The sequence below is a fragment of the Bombus vosnesenskii genome, unplaced genomic scaffold (genome assembly GCF_011952255.1).
Source record: "Bombus vosnesenskii isolate JDL3184/JDL3185 unplaced genomic scaffold, Bvos_JDL3184-5_v1.1 scf7180000013262, whole genome shotgun sequence".
In the NCBI taxonomy this organism is placed as follows: Eukaryota; Metazoa; Arthropoda; class Insecta; order Hymenoptera; family Apidae; genus Bombus; species Bombus vosnesenskii.
The window spans coordinates 1854176-1868936 of NW_022882922.1; the positions used below are offsets into that span (position 1 = coordinate 1854176).

General features: G+C 38.7%; 1 protein-coding gene across 19 annotated transcripts in view; it reads left to right on the forward strand.

Moving 5' to 3' along the window:
* The window catches only part of LOC117238402 (neurobeachin), a 413842-nt gene that overhangs the window by 171100 nt on the left and 227981 nt on the right, over window positions 1-14761 (forward strand). For 11 of the 19 annotated variants that reach the window (XM_033503316.1, XM_033503780.1, XM_033503466.1 and 8 more), the window contains exon 1: window positions 8337-8540. The exons of 1 other annotated variant lie outside the window; for it this stretch is intronic. In XM_033503316.1, coding sequence (XP_033359207.1) covers window positions 8337-8540 — 204 coding nt within the window. Of the gene's footprint in view, window positions 1-5768; window positions 8541-14761 lie in introns of those variants that run through there. 7 more of the 19 variants (XM_033504441.1, XM_033503624.1, XM_033504020.1 and 4 more) reach the window with 2 other exon arrangements.

Below are 14761 nucleotides of genomic sequence, written 5' to 3' on the forward strand. Positions count from 1 at the left end.
TTCGCTTAACTTTCAACAACGTTTAACCATCAGAGAAACCTGTACACGACGTATGTAACATAAATTGAAGTAATAAAAGGTGTAATTAGTGTATCTTCGACCTTATTGCTTTTCTTCAACTTTCTAAATGAATAAAAAAAAACTCACAAGAAAAGTATTGAAAATTCTTTCTTCACAAATAGATCAACAATAAGTTAGAATATACTTAGAGTACATTCGTTACTAAGCGACAGTACCGCCATTGTCCGCAAGTGTATAAAGTTATACAACTTTCTAGTTGCCACACTAGTTTACATCGTATTCTACTTATCGTTACACGATTTTCTACTTTGGCTGATACGTTATTAATACGCCGAGTAGCAATACGTAATAGTGAAGACTAGCAACGCAAGAAATGATCGACGAACGTTTATTCGCGATGCTGCATAGCGACGCGAATGTTTGTTCAAAGAAACTGGGACATTACTCGGTATACTTTCTCCCTTAAGTGAAAAAGTAAGAAGTTGAGGCAAACGAAGATGGTAAAGTTCTATTCGTTCAAAAGAAATAGAGGACAAAAGAGAATGTAGTTTGCGAAAACGTCACTTTAAGGTAAATGTTCAATTTCCAATATGAAAATTCATATTTATATTACATCTGAAAAATTCTGAAGTGCTTGAATTCTTTCAATTCAGTCGTACCTCCATTTTGTACCTAACATTAATCAACCTCGTTGTTTTCTTTACTTTCTGCATTAAATATCCAATCAAGCGTAGTATCTATCCGAATTTCTCAAATGTCTTTCTATAAAAGAAATTCGTAGTGAATAATTGCCTTTCGATCTCGCCAAATACACAACGGAGTATATCGACTGTTAAAACTGCTATATATGTGAAATTTAATGATATTGCACGTAATATTATCCAATATAGCAATTTCTCTCAACCGAACCGTAGAAACTTTACTAACTTCACAGACTGTCAAATAAAAAAAAAATTACCTGAGTTACCATCTATTTCTGTCCGAAACGAGGGGCCGCGGTTTTTCACGGGTTCCGTAACAATCGGAATTCCAGCTAGGGGAAGACGAGAAGTTGCTTTTTCGGCGTGAACACTGTGGATAATCGGGGCAGAGAACCTCGGCTTGAAGTGGAAACTTTTTCTCTCCACTGGATTCCGAAAACAATCGTAGTTGCAACTAGAAACGAGTCGCAACTAGTCGCGTTTTTTGCCTCCCGTTCCTGCGGGATCCAAAACAATCGGACACTCCCGATCGAAAATGCGAAATTTTTCCAGAGTGGTGCAGCTTGAAACGTTCACTGTCCTGTGGAACAGAATGAAACAATCGCGTCTTTCGACCGGAAATATCGATCCAACCTTTCCTGGGGCGCGATAAGCTTTGAGCAATATACTTATTTCGTTCCACAACAAAAATCAGTTTCTTTCGCTATTCTGTGTAATGGAATATCAAAAGACATTTTAAATCTATAAGAATCCTCTACTTTAAGATAAATACTTTAGTCCTTTTAACACGATTGCTACTCATTCTACTTATTAAAAAGATTCAAAGATACACGAAAGCGAATATAGAGACGCGTAAACGAGAAGGAAAGCGGCGTCGGTTTTTCATAGATTGCTTCGGTGGTCTTGTTCGCGATCCAAAGAGGACGACGACTGAGGTGGCGTATCGGGTGGATGGAAGAAAAATGGTTAAGAAGCGGAAAGAACGAAACGGGATACTACGGACAAAAGGAAAAGAGAAAAAGTATACGTTCCTCTAGTTGGCTAGCGAGGCATAAGCATGAAAAGCAGAAGGATCCCGAGGAAGCATGAAGCGTAGCCCGAGCGGGACAAAGAACACAAAGGGAAAAACGAGCGGTGACGAGGACCAGCCGATCGAAGCAACGGTGAATAACGCGAGGAATTCGCGAGATGATAGGACTTTCCTATTTTGTAATGGCTGAGCGTGCCGCTAACGTAATATCATGCTTTGTGCTCGCTGAAATTTATAGAAAATGCTTTCTCGTGGTCGCGAACGCTAAAATCTGCGTTGCTGGCATATAACGTGTCTGTTTCGAGTGTGATGTAATTTAAAACGAATAATTTTTTAGGGAAATGCAAAATACCAAATATATGGAAGAATCTTTGAATGTAAAAATCATGCTTCGAATATCTCTTAGTTATATAAAAGTTATATAGAAGCACAGTAGCTTCTTAATACAATGGATAATCGACCGTTTAAATACTCTTGCGATCTCTGCTAAATGCAAGTATTTGAATATTTCCCTGACTTATTGTATATTAAGGAAAGAAAAATATGACGTTCTAGAGAATACCAGACTTAACGTTATTAATTTGGCTGTTTCATACGTTTAATTAAATAACTAGTTGTTGGCTAACTTTAATACTCTTACTACATTTTCATACGTTACGTCAAACATTAATTTTCCCTTTCCTCGCTTTTAAACTTAGCAAAAAACGTTTCTCGTTCCGCAAGTATCGTTTTATCTTCGCATTTCACTTTAAGCTTTATTTTCTTCACGGTTGGTATGCCTTTAATTTGTAATTCGTGAATATGCAATTCCGCATTTACAGTCCTTTATCCTCAAACAGTCTTATTACCTCGACCTTAATGAAGACAGAGAATCCAACGAACAGGTTTTCACCTCCACATCATTTTTTAAAATCCATTTGCCTCCACTGAAAGAAGATAATTTTTTATTCTATTTATTTTACAAGTTTTAACAAATTCTTTGTTAAAAGCTTTTTAAAAATAAATAATTATTACTTTTATTAGAGTGACGGCTAGACATTTTCAGGATTGTCTCTTTTTCACTCTGAAAGATATATAATATAATTGGAAAACGTCACGTGAATACAAAATTATGAACAATACTAATTACATATATAGGATTCTTTTTTAATTTATATAAATTTTTCTTCTTTTCACATTTCAACCTCACAAAGTTGAGAGATTCCTTTTGCTTTTTATAATATATTATATTATAATCAAATTCCAACGAAGCATTTCAACTCGTAAATGTTGAGTTTTAAATAGAAGACTAAATACGAACTTTTTTGTTAGCTTGATATATTTCTAATAAAATATCATTATATTAGATCTTCAATGTCGATTAACATCAACAACATAAATGTCTTTAAATTACTTTCTCTTCAGTATTCTCGTATGAATAATCAGTCGCAATAGAAGCGACCCCTATAAAGACACCATTATACACAAACAATACGAATAATTACCTAAGTGGAAGACAAATGGTCGAAGATGGCCTGATATATGTTCGATCGTGAAGAATAAAGGTTTCATCAAACGAAAGAGGGGATGGACAAAGACTGAGCAAAAAGAAGAAATTTCCGACTGAAATGCGTAGCGTATGTTTATTCTCGAAATACGAAAGGAAAACGCGGGGAAAATAAGAAATTCCGCTACGTCGAGTGCACGGAGTCACGAAAGTTTTAGCGTCTGAAGTAGATATACAGGGTGTTTCAAAAATACAGTTCAATTGAACAGTGAGTGGTGAAAAATATAGTTATGAATAGTGTAATTGCTGAGAATTATATAAAAAATTAAATGAGAAAGAAACTTTCTACATTCAATATAGGATTTGTTTTAGACCGAGCAATAAGGATTAATGCTTCATATAAAAATCATTTTAAAAAATAAGCAAATCAAAGGGAAACTTTTGAATAAAGATTCTATGGAATGTCATAAAATTCCGTATTCAATGAGTAAAGTTAGTAAAATTATATCACTGGTAAACTGGTTTCCAAGATTTCAAGAAAATTTCTAAAAAAAGAAATTGAAATCGTCGTCGCCGTTTTCTGGGCGATTGTAGGAAGAAACGAGGTGAAATTACGAGGAGGAAACGTCAAAGCAATCCTTATATCTTATGATTAACGTAATACCCGAAAATTATTGGAGCACATAATCGAATATCATATGAAACGACGATATACCTAAATGGCGATAACAAAATTTCGAGGGAAGCGAAATTAAACTCGTACAATCAAAGCTCACCATGACTTTGACAAGAATAGCAGTTTGTTAGCGAGCATAGTTGAACGGCGGGAAGAATGTAGTTAGATTCCAGCCAGCGTATACAGTTATTAATCAAGAATGTATTCACTCAACAAGAATGCAGTTAGTCGTTGATAAATAGAGTTAGTCGCCGTAGAAAGTAGTCTTGAATACTGTATACCGATGAAATTCCAATCGAATGTATTCCAGTTGTGAAAAACAACGAAGACAGGGACATTCGCGTTGGTCGATATTGCGACGTGAATATAATGTATAGGAGCGTAATGGTATCGTTCATCGGTGAAAATAAATTCAGGTGTCAGGGAATACAAATACGTACGAGAACAGAGGCAGTCACGAACAGGGATTCTGTCAAATAGTGTAGTCAATACCAACGTCAGCAAGATCGCATTCAGTCGTCAGGGAACGTAGCAAATATAAAAAGGTACAGTCTGCATCAGCAAGAACAGTTGGATGCCATCGAAATTGCGATCAATCATGCATATGTACACGCGCGTATTCAAAACACGCTTGTATGTACAAAGTCGCACTATGGTATCCCGTATTTTGTATGAAAACAGGATACCACTGATTTCCGCAAAGGACAAAAAAGGCTTCTATTCATTAATATCGAATGGAATTCAGAGAAAAATATCGATCGTACGCTTCATAATCATTTCATTTACTATTTTGGGTGTTTTTGCGAATATTAAAAAGTATCGTTTCAATGTTCGCAAGTGGGCAAATCTTAAGGAACTGTTTCAGTTCAGTCGCCTACGAAACTACGAATCTTTACATTAGAACACAAATATAAACAACACGAATCCAAATTCTTCTGAAATTCATCTTCCATCTGGTTATTCGATTTGGTATAATTCCATCATCCGCACGACTATTATTTCCTAGAACTGAAAGATTGCTCCACGAGGCATAAAGACGTCCGTTACACAACTTTCCAGCCAAACATCGTTTCACCGCACCGCAGCCTACACGTCGAACCAGTCCGACGATATTAATTCCTCTCGATGCGAGAGCATCGAACGTCTCGCCGTAGTAGATCGAGCGTAGCACCCGATTCTCGTGCGTGTACCCCTTGCAGAATCGTGAAACAGAGACAGTGGAGCAAGTCTGTGAGAAGAGAAGTAAGGAAAGGAGCCACGAAGGCGGAGAAGAATAAGGCCGACACGCTATCGTCGCTACTTCCAGTCACGAGCGAACGAGAAACAGAGACAAAGAGAAAGGACGGCAGCGGCAAGAAAGACGGACGTACAGAGAGTTGGTGGAAAATGGAGCGGGACAGTGGAAAGTCCGGAAGAGAAAGAGAGACGGCAACAAAGGTGGAAAAGGGAAGGATAGCTAGAACGCGAGAGGCAGAGAGATCGGGAGGGAGTTGGTGGATTTTGCGAGCACAGAGGGGTCGGGGGTGGCGCCGCGGGCCGCGCCGTCGCCCAGCATCCCTCGTTTCCACCCGCCCACCCTCGCGAAGGCGCACCCTCACGCCGAGAGTATCTGCTAGTCATACGCTGGCCCGTTGCGAGCCCGCCGATATACCGCGCCTCTGTCGCTAGCTTTGCTCGCCTACGTGCACGCTTTCCTCGTTATATCGTGATTACTGCGTGTCGCGTTGACCCAGTTAAAGCGCGCGTATGGTTGGTATCGCGGTTGCCTCTCAACGCGTGTGCGTTTCCGCGAAGAATTTCTAGAAAATTATTATCCGAAAAAACAATATCATCATTTAATAATTTATTATCATTTTCCTGATGCAGCGGAAAGAACAGTGGTCGAAGAGTGACTTTGCGTAAGGCGTTTAGCCGAGACTGACGCGGACAGTTGTCGCGTAAGTTTGTCGTGCTCGATCGGCGACCGGTGGAGAACGAGAAACACGAGTGGCTCGTGCACCAGAGGGAAGCGAACGCGAGGGCCATCGGCGCAGCGACACACCAAAGAATTCTCCTCGAGCCACTCTTACCCACATGGTCTGTGTTTTGCTTCACCACCCTCCTCGTCACTCCTACGTGGCTCCCTCTCTACTATTCACACGAGCGAGACTAGCTCGCGTGTGACAAGGACACGCGAACATCACCTGGTCTCCTTCGTTGAGAGAGAGATTGTTGATTGGTCCTGCGGTGTGTATATTTTTCGAGTGCACGAGCCTCATTAAAGGCTGCAGGTGCCTCGAAGTGTGCTGCTGGCACTTCGTTCTACCCACGGGCTAGTGTTATGCGTATCGATGACTGTGCGAAGTTGCCTTCGTTATATATGAGACGCGTATGTCGATGTGGTCACGCTGGAATTATCGAAAACATTGCGCTCCCGGTATCGCCGCGGTAATCGGTTGCTACTATCATCGATAGGACCCTTCAAACGTCGACGTTTGGATCGTAAACACTCATCGTGTTTGTAACGCTCGATTATTACGCGAAGGTACCAAGATCTATTGGTTACGTTTAGCCCGCACGTTTCCAACATCGAAAGTGCATCATAGACGAAGCTGGACCAAGAAAGTGGCACATTGTCAACGAGGCTACTAGTTTCTGATCGTGGCGGATAGTTCACGGGTAACTTACTGGTATGTTGATGTCACAGTTGTAGGTGATTGATAATAGAGGAGAGTTTAGAACAGGACAACGAAGGGTAGAATAGAACAGCAGGATACAGGGGACGTTGATGCGGATACAACAGCATTTCCATTCCCCGGTGGACTAATCTGTTCCGCGTCTCAGAGGAAACGGTAATCGATACGATGGATACGTTCATGATAATAGGTATCTGCTTCCTGTGCTACGAGATGTGTCACTTGATCAGACGTCACGCCATACCGCAAACGCCGGAGCCTCGCCGCTTGAACCAAGCCTCTACAACACGATCCCCGATATTCTCGATTTCCCGCAGGTTGCAGAATCGTCCAGGTGAGCACCAGCATTAAGTCTCAGGATGATCCTTGTCTGTATCTCCTTTCCTTTTACCAAACTCATTATTCGCGTGTGTCACTTGGAAGGAACAGCAACGCGTGAGATAAAAGTAGTGGAAAATCTTGAAGAAAGCGCATAAAATTCAAGAAACAGCGACAACAATCGTAACCTACCTCTTGTTAGAGGTTCGAAGTTATTTAAATAAATTCTTGACATTCGGATGATGGGATATCCTAAACGAACCATTTACAGGAGAAGATTCTGAATCAAAGCAAGAAATATCCCTAACGATTTCAAGTTACGGCCAGTTGTCAGAGAAAATTTAAACAAATTCTCGTGGTTCATATACACGGACATTTACACGGTTCAAGATGGTCGCGTGATCTTAATAAAGCGCAGAGCATTTGTCACGCCCGAACTGTGACGGGTCGTCGTGATCTTGGAGAACGGGGCTAATCCGAACCGAAGGACGGAGCGGAATTCGCGCTCCCCTGACAAATGTACTTGGACATGATGGAGCGCATTCCGCGTTCAATCGATAGAGAGACGACATAAACGTGCGACGATCGTTCTCTGGCTCCGTTTATCGCGATCAATGAGATTCCGATCAATCGAACCGAAGAAACCTTAGTGTCAGCTATCTGTTTGAAGGATCGAAACTCTGTGTGCGGGGTGTCGAATTGCTTGTTAAAATGCGTGCTTGCGCGGAGTCGAATGAAACCTTTGAACCGCATGGACAACGAGAATTCTCTTATTGCGAGTATTTCTCGAACTGACAGAATCCGGATATACCTTCCACGAGAAACAAATTTCATTGGTTTACCGTCGAACGGATATTGTGGAAGGTGGAAGAATTTCGGTTGAGTCACTGAGAACTCGCGATTTCACTGCCTGTCTTCGAGGAGTAAACTCGGAGAAACAACTTCCTTTACGCTAGAATGGGTACTGCTTGGTTGAAGCCGATTATATGAAGATGCAGCACACGTCAACGATCCGTGAAAACATAAGGAATCAGAACCAGAGTTTGGGAAATACGGAATCGAAAATGTTCTACGTTTAGTCGGTCCCGTACTGCGCTGACTTCAAATAGTCGTTTGTTATCGAACGTTTCGATATTGATTGGAAGTTATCAACGATAATGTTAATGTGATCGATTGATCTGTTGAGGATTTCAGAAAATGACAGATTAGTTCGGTTGTATGAAGTTGTATCGATGGTATATACGTATGTCTATAGTTCTGAGTGTATCAGTTACATATTAAGAGAAGAATAATTGTTGAAAGATATTCTGCTGATTGGAGTTTGAAGAGGAGTAAGAGGTTGGAACGTGCTCGTTGACGAGCGGCTGTTGATCAAGTTCAGGTTGAACGAAGAAGACACGTCAGACAGAATCACGAAAATTGAAGAGAGATGGACTCGTTAGAGCGACTGATAAGCTCCGGATCGCACCAGCCAGCCCTGACGGCCGCCACGAGGTCGCAAAACGCCTTCGTGCAGGCCAACCTTTGTTCCGTGATCGGACGGAAGGGTCGTCACTTGACTGGCACGTTTTGCTTAACGGGAGACACGATGGAGGGCATAATACAGTGTCTGGTGTTCCTGAAAGCATTCTCGGTAAGAGGATCTATTGTTTCTCTAGTTTCTCCGTTGTTTAGCGTTGTTTGAATCTTCGTGTAGGAGTAAGATAGTTTTCTACTTGATAGCTTTAAAAATTCAGATATTAAGTCATTGTTTATGTAATTAAAAATTCGAATTTTGTTTATTGGAATTTTGATAATAAGTGTTTTAGATTCGATAGACTATAGTTTGCAATTATTGTGTGTTGAAAATATAATAGATATTAATTATTATTATCGAGAACTACACTGAATATTTTGTGGACTTTTAATCATTAAAGCCCTAGAAACAGTATAGGGTTATAAACAATATTCTACATTCTGTCTGTCAAGAAACTAAAGACAATATTTCAGTCGATTTACATCTTGACAAAAGTCTCCTGTTCGTATAAAATGCGGCAGAGAATGTCAAAAAGTCGAGAAGTCCTTGGAAAGTTTCTGTGATGCGAATAGCTCGGCTTGTTCGAAAGAAAAGGATGTCGATGTGCAGGCAACGTTTGCGGAATACCGAATACTGATACTCCAGAAAGCTAGCTGTCTATTTAACAAGCGTACATGCAGACAAGGAACAATGTCGAAATTGTTTAACCGGATATTCGAGAGACGTCTGCTTGGAGAGAGAGAGAGAGAGAGAGAGAGAGGGAGGGAGAGGGAGAGAGAGAACATGTACGAGTGAAAGCAATAATGACAGCAATACATGCCGCAAACGCGCAGCTGATACACGTATACTACTGCTCAGAAGTATATGGATGTATAGTTGTTTATTTTTAACGCAATTTGAATTAATTAAAAGTTATTCAAAGTCAAAAACTTCCAACATTTATGCAAACAGTGATATTTGAATAACAATATACACAATGGCTACGATAAGTATTGGTACACCATTGAATTTATCATATCGTTTGCATACTAATTATAGGTTCAAATAAAGTAGCTCCAGAAAATGTTTATCATTGAAAACGTTTATATATGTATTGTATGTGTTGTATAAAACAGTTTGAAATTTCATTACCACTATAACGAAAGATGACTGACATGACTGTATTAGTGAGACTTGAATCTAATCTAAAAGTGTATATAGGAGTTTATACATATAGAAATATTGGCCAAAATTTTTATACTCTCACTGGTACTTGGTACTTAGTTATTAGTAACGGTATATGATTTATGTTATATATGTATATGTATATGTACTTTAATTCGAAGAGAGTTTCCAATACTTTGCTACTGGAAAGTAGGATTAAATTTTGGTTCGTTCAAAGAGGCTTTAGTTTGTATCTCTGTTTTAACAGGATTTGTATCTGTTTCTTACAGTAGGATATTATTGCTTTTCTGAATTGGTTGACACTCCTCTTTCATTTTATAAAATTTTCTCACTTTGATTACATCCTTGTGATTTTCAAAATTTTATTAGATTTGATATTATTTCCTAGTATCCCGTTGGTCGAGTGTTTTTTTATATCTTATACGATTTAGCATTTATTACCTAATCTTTAATAATTTTGGGAATCTACAGAAAGGTATCTAAGCTTATAATATTGTACATGGTCCTGAAAAAAGACACAGAAAATACTACGTAAAACACTATACATTCCAAACTCGACTTTGAATGCGTTCCAAATTGAACTTCAAAAATCTGTAAGGCACCGTACCAAAACCTCTTCTCTCTGCAGAAGCAGACTTTCAAAATTGCTGCTCGAAGTCTCATAACAGCGTTCAATGACTTCCAATATGTAATCGTGCTCCTTATTTTCAAACACTACTACCAAACTCAAGCGTATCGCACTAGGATGCACATAACATCACGCTCGGCCGGTTAAATTCAATCGAAGCAGCACCCGGTCTGAACGAACCCCAAAAACGTCCTCGATCTAATACACCCTCAAAGGATGCTTCGATGCACTGTTTCGCACGGAACGTGTGCACACATTCGCCGACAAAGGCGAATCCTCTTCTTCGTACTCTACAAAGATCGACCGGACTTTTCGTTTGCGAGACACTTCAATCTCCTGCCCTTTGAAGGTCTTCCCTCCCAGCGTTTGATATCTCGAAACGACTTACCTCTACTTGCTTCTTACGCGAGGGTAATGTACGGGCGAGCTTCTTTTCGTTGACAAAACCAATTGTCCCCGAAATGGAGACAAATCGAACCTCGAGAACTCGCGATTGATATCCACGAAAAACGCATCGTTTTCCTATCGTCAACGTGCAAACCACTGGAACAAATCGCCGACGTCAAATCGTCGATAATGAGAATTCGGTGGCGCACAGAATTATTCGGGAAAGTCGTGGGAACGACGTTCGATAGGGATAAAGGTGATCCAGGGTGAAAAGAGAAGAACCTGGGCACTAGCGATGGAATTAAACCATTCGCACGCATTTACTTCGTATCTCCTGCAGATAGTCATGTAGATGATAGTCGTGTCTCATTATTAGACTGGGAATTTTTATGCATTTGAAATGTATGAAATATTCACATGGAACAAATTCCTATCTCGATTCCAGTTTTTTTAGTTATATTCATAAAAACATGAAATCGCATGAAGATTCGCGGTCTACTCGTTACACCGCTAATGAAATTTCAAAGTGATTTATATAATACGTATAATATATGCGTAAACATTATGCTACGTGTTCCAATATTTTCATAAGCCACTGTATAATTTTCATTTTTCCAACAGCTCCTCGATTGAAGAGGTGAAACATAAATTCTTACGAGTAGTAATCAAATCTTCCAAAGTGGAACTTTCGTACTAGACTTGAATTTGTGAGTACATATTGAACTTGATCCCATTCCAGTGTTTCCGTTTCTCTACGAAAGAAATTTTCTATTTGCGCTTCCTGTCTCCGATCCAGAACCAACTGGGTCAAAGAATTTTAATCGCTTCGCCCCGATGCAAATTGCGCGCGATCTTTTGCGCGGAATAATTCTCAACCGAAAGCTAGCCGAACTAATTTCATCGGATAACGGGCCAGAACCAGGCTTCTCCTGGGAATCCCTGGTACCGGAAACCGCGCACCGATTCTCGCGTTCTTTCGTTTGCGCTCGCGGCAATTATTTTCGCTCGCGATAAACGGTTGAAGCACTCGCGGGTGAATAGATTTGCAGTTAATTGCTCGATAGTATTTTTGTTAAATTTGAATGTTGTTTGTCGAATTCGTTGGCTTGTATAATGAACAACGAATGAAGAACCAATCCGAATGACGAAGAGAATTAACTGTTGGTTAAGTTAAGTGATTTTGTCGAATGTATAATGTTATTTCTTAGTACTTTCTAGAAAAGGTAGATTTTATGGTTGATAATTAACATATCGTTGACCGACTAAAAGCATACCCATTTTTGTACACAGATCAATTTAATTATTGAAGTATAGAATTGTGGAAATTGTCATTATAACGGTAATGGATAATGTGTGTTAAATGATCTAGAAATTTAATTTTATTATAACGTGATGGCACACGTTAATTTTTGCATAGCATAGATAGTCAGTCATGTATTAGAAATCTAAATTTTGTTAAAGACTCATTGCCACTTAGTTGATTTTTGGAAAGTATCATTGTCTAATATTATTCCGTTTAGTTAAATTACTGATTAATTATCTACTCATTATAAATTATGTATTATTATATAGTCATTATAAATTTAAGAGCATTAGTTTATAGATATTTTATAGTCCTTAGAAATGCATTTAATATTCTATATTTTTACTATTAACCAGTTGTAATTTTACCTATAATCAACGGCCGTATCTATATCACGAATGGTTTAATTGGAGTCGATAGTGATTATTACTTGGATATATTACGAATGAAAATTAGATATCGATCATCAGTCAACGTCACAATAATATCCACATAAATTTCGAGGATTGTAATGTTGCCAATATTATTCTCCGTTAATTTTCTAAATTGTTTGATTTCGATCGAACAGTGATGATTATATATACGCGCGAATCTATAATTCTATATTTTGTGTAGTCAACGATAATATAAATTTAAATAATTTTATTAAATTTCGAAACAAAATAAAAAATGTTATATGTTAAAATATTCTTCATCATAATCAAAAATTCATCTGATCTATACTTGGGATCTTAAAGTGGATACTAAGTCTTTGTGGAAGCAGGAATGTTCAATGGAAGCTTGAAATATGGATATTACAGCTGAGAAGTTTTTAGCGTTAAGTCAAACATATCATAGCAAATTTCTCTTAAAAGGCTGACACGGACGAAAGAGACGTAGAGAGGGACACGATTTTTAAACACTTTCTTCGACCCTCTGGTTCTAACTCGTTAACTTTTCGATTCTCACTTTGCAACGCTTTAAAGTCTGATTGCACACTTCTTGGCTTTTTCACTGCTTTTCATTACTTTACTGTGCAACTATGATAAATATATATGTTGGTCCTTCAAAATTACACGTTACTTCTTGGTTGACGTTATTCACTATATCTTTCCTAGATGGTCGTTGCAATAAATATGAAAGAATATACACATGAACATTGAACTGTTTCGTATAATTAATTATAGTGTAACACACGTAAGTTACTGATTACCCGTTATACATATAAGGGTGTGTAATCGGATGCAAGTGAACAGGAAATAATTCTTTATGCAAAAATAAATTTTTGTGAAATAAATTGTGTGAAATAAATTTTTTCGCTTGATTCTGCGCAATTTCTATCGAAGGAATTCGATGTACTTGATGAGCAAGAATACACTACGTATCAAGACGTATGATGCGAATGAGAAAACATCTCAAAATGACGATAGTCGTGAAACGTATTTGATTTGTATCAAATACTGATAGATATTTTAATTCACATAACCGATACTATATGTAGAAAATTAACTCAATTAATCTGATATCAAATTAACAATCCTATATCTATAATTCCGGAAACACTCGACTAGGATCGCTAAATAATAAAAATAAAGAACCCTGTAAGAATCTATTCGATCTTCGTTCTTCAGTTTCTGAAAAACCTAATCTCAAAGTTCCATTTATCACGAGACCTGACTTACGACGGTGAAGCTTCCTCGGAAGAATCTCCGGTGTTTTCATCGAGGGCCTTTAAACATATAGCCGCGGTACATGTATTTTGTAGTCTATCCATGAGCGACGTCGTTGACGATGGTCGCGTTCCTCCTCGGTCGAGTGGCTGGCATTCTTCGTTTCCTCCGCGCGGCCGTGACGAAGGGTGCGACGAAGGTGACGATAACATCTCGACGAGAGGAGGCTGCCTATGAATTTTTATCCGTTCTGGCCGTAGGCTACGGCCGGCTGAAACGAACGAATCGCGATGGCCCCCTATCAAGAAAAAACCACTTACCCCGGCGAGCTCGTTTGACGATCAAAGTTATTGGCGTGGTGACGTAACGAGGGTCGGATGCGAGTCTCAATGGAGGTTTGAGATGATGCAGCGAAAGTCGAACCTGCATTTTGATGGCAAAACATTTTGTGTTGGGGAAAAATTAACGCGTATATAATCGATGACATTATTAAGTTTTTACGTTAAAATGAAAGCTGAGGGAAAATTAACACACAAAGAGGACAATAAGATTCGTACACAATAATTTACTAACTAATAATGTTACTAAATCGACAAGTTACAAACTAATAATTTGTAAAATTCAATTTATTTTGTTACTAAACTTGCTACTGTTACGTCAAAGAATGATTGCTTGTAATTTGCGATTTGTAATAACATTAGTCAACTGTACAAGAACGTCCTAATCTTTAGCGTTAAATTTCATGTACATTCATACACAGTATCATCTCCTCGTGGATATTTATTACTACGTAGTTTTATGAAAAAATTTTGAAAAACTTTATGAACGTAACTTTGCTTATTTATGGAGAGTTTTTCGATAATTATGGATCACCGATAATCCAGAACGCACTAAATGCATTAAATTACATCCGATCGTAGACTTTCCAAACGAGTATCTCTCGTCAATCAAGGGAGTCCGCCCGCAATATTGAGTTATGAAGTTTCCACCGAACCGAAGTTCTAATATCGTAAAGTAAATTTTTCTTGAAATCCTTCCGTCGCTGCTCTTGTCCTCTCTCTCTCTCTCTCTCTCTTTCTCATCACTCTGTTACGTGCAAGTTCGTATTAATAAAGTTCCCGTTAAAGGGTCGACTGCAGGTGGTTTCGTGGTTTAACGTCGAAGAGGTATTAACGTCCATCTAGATGCAAGATGGATGAATTGTGAA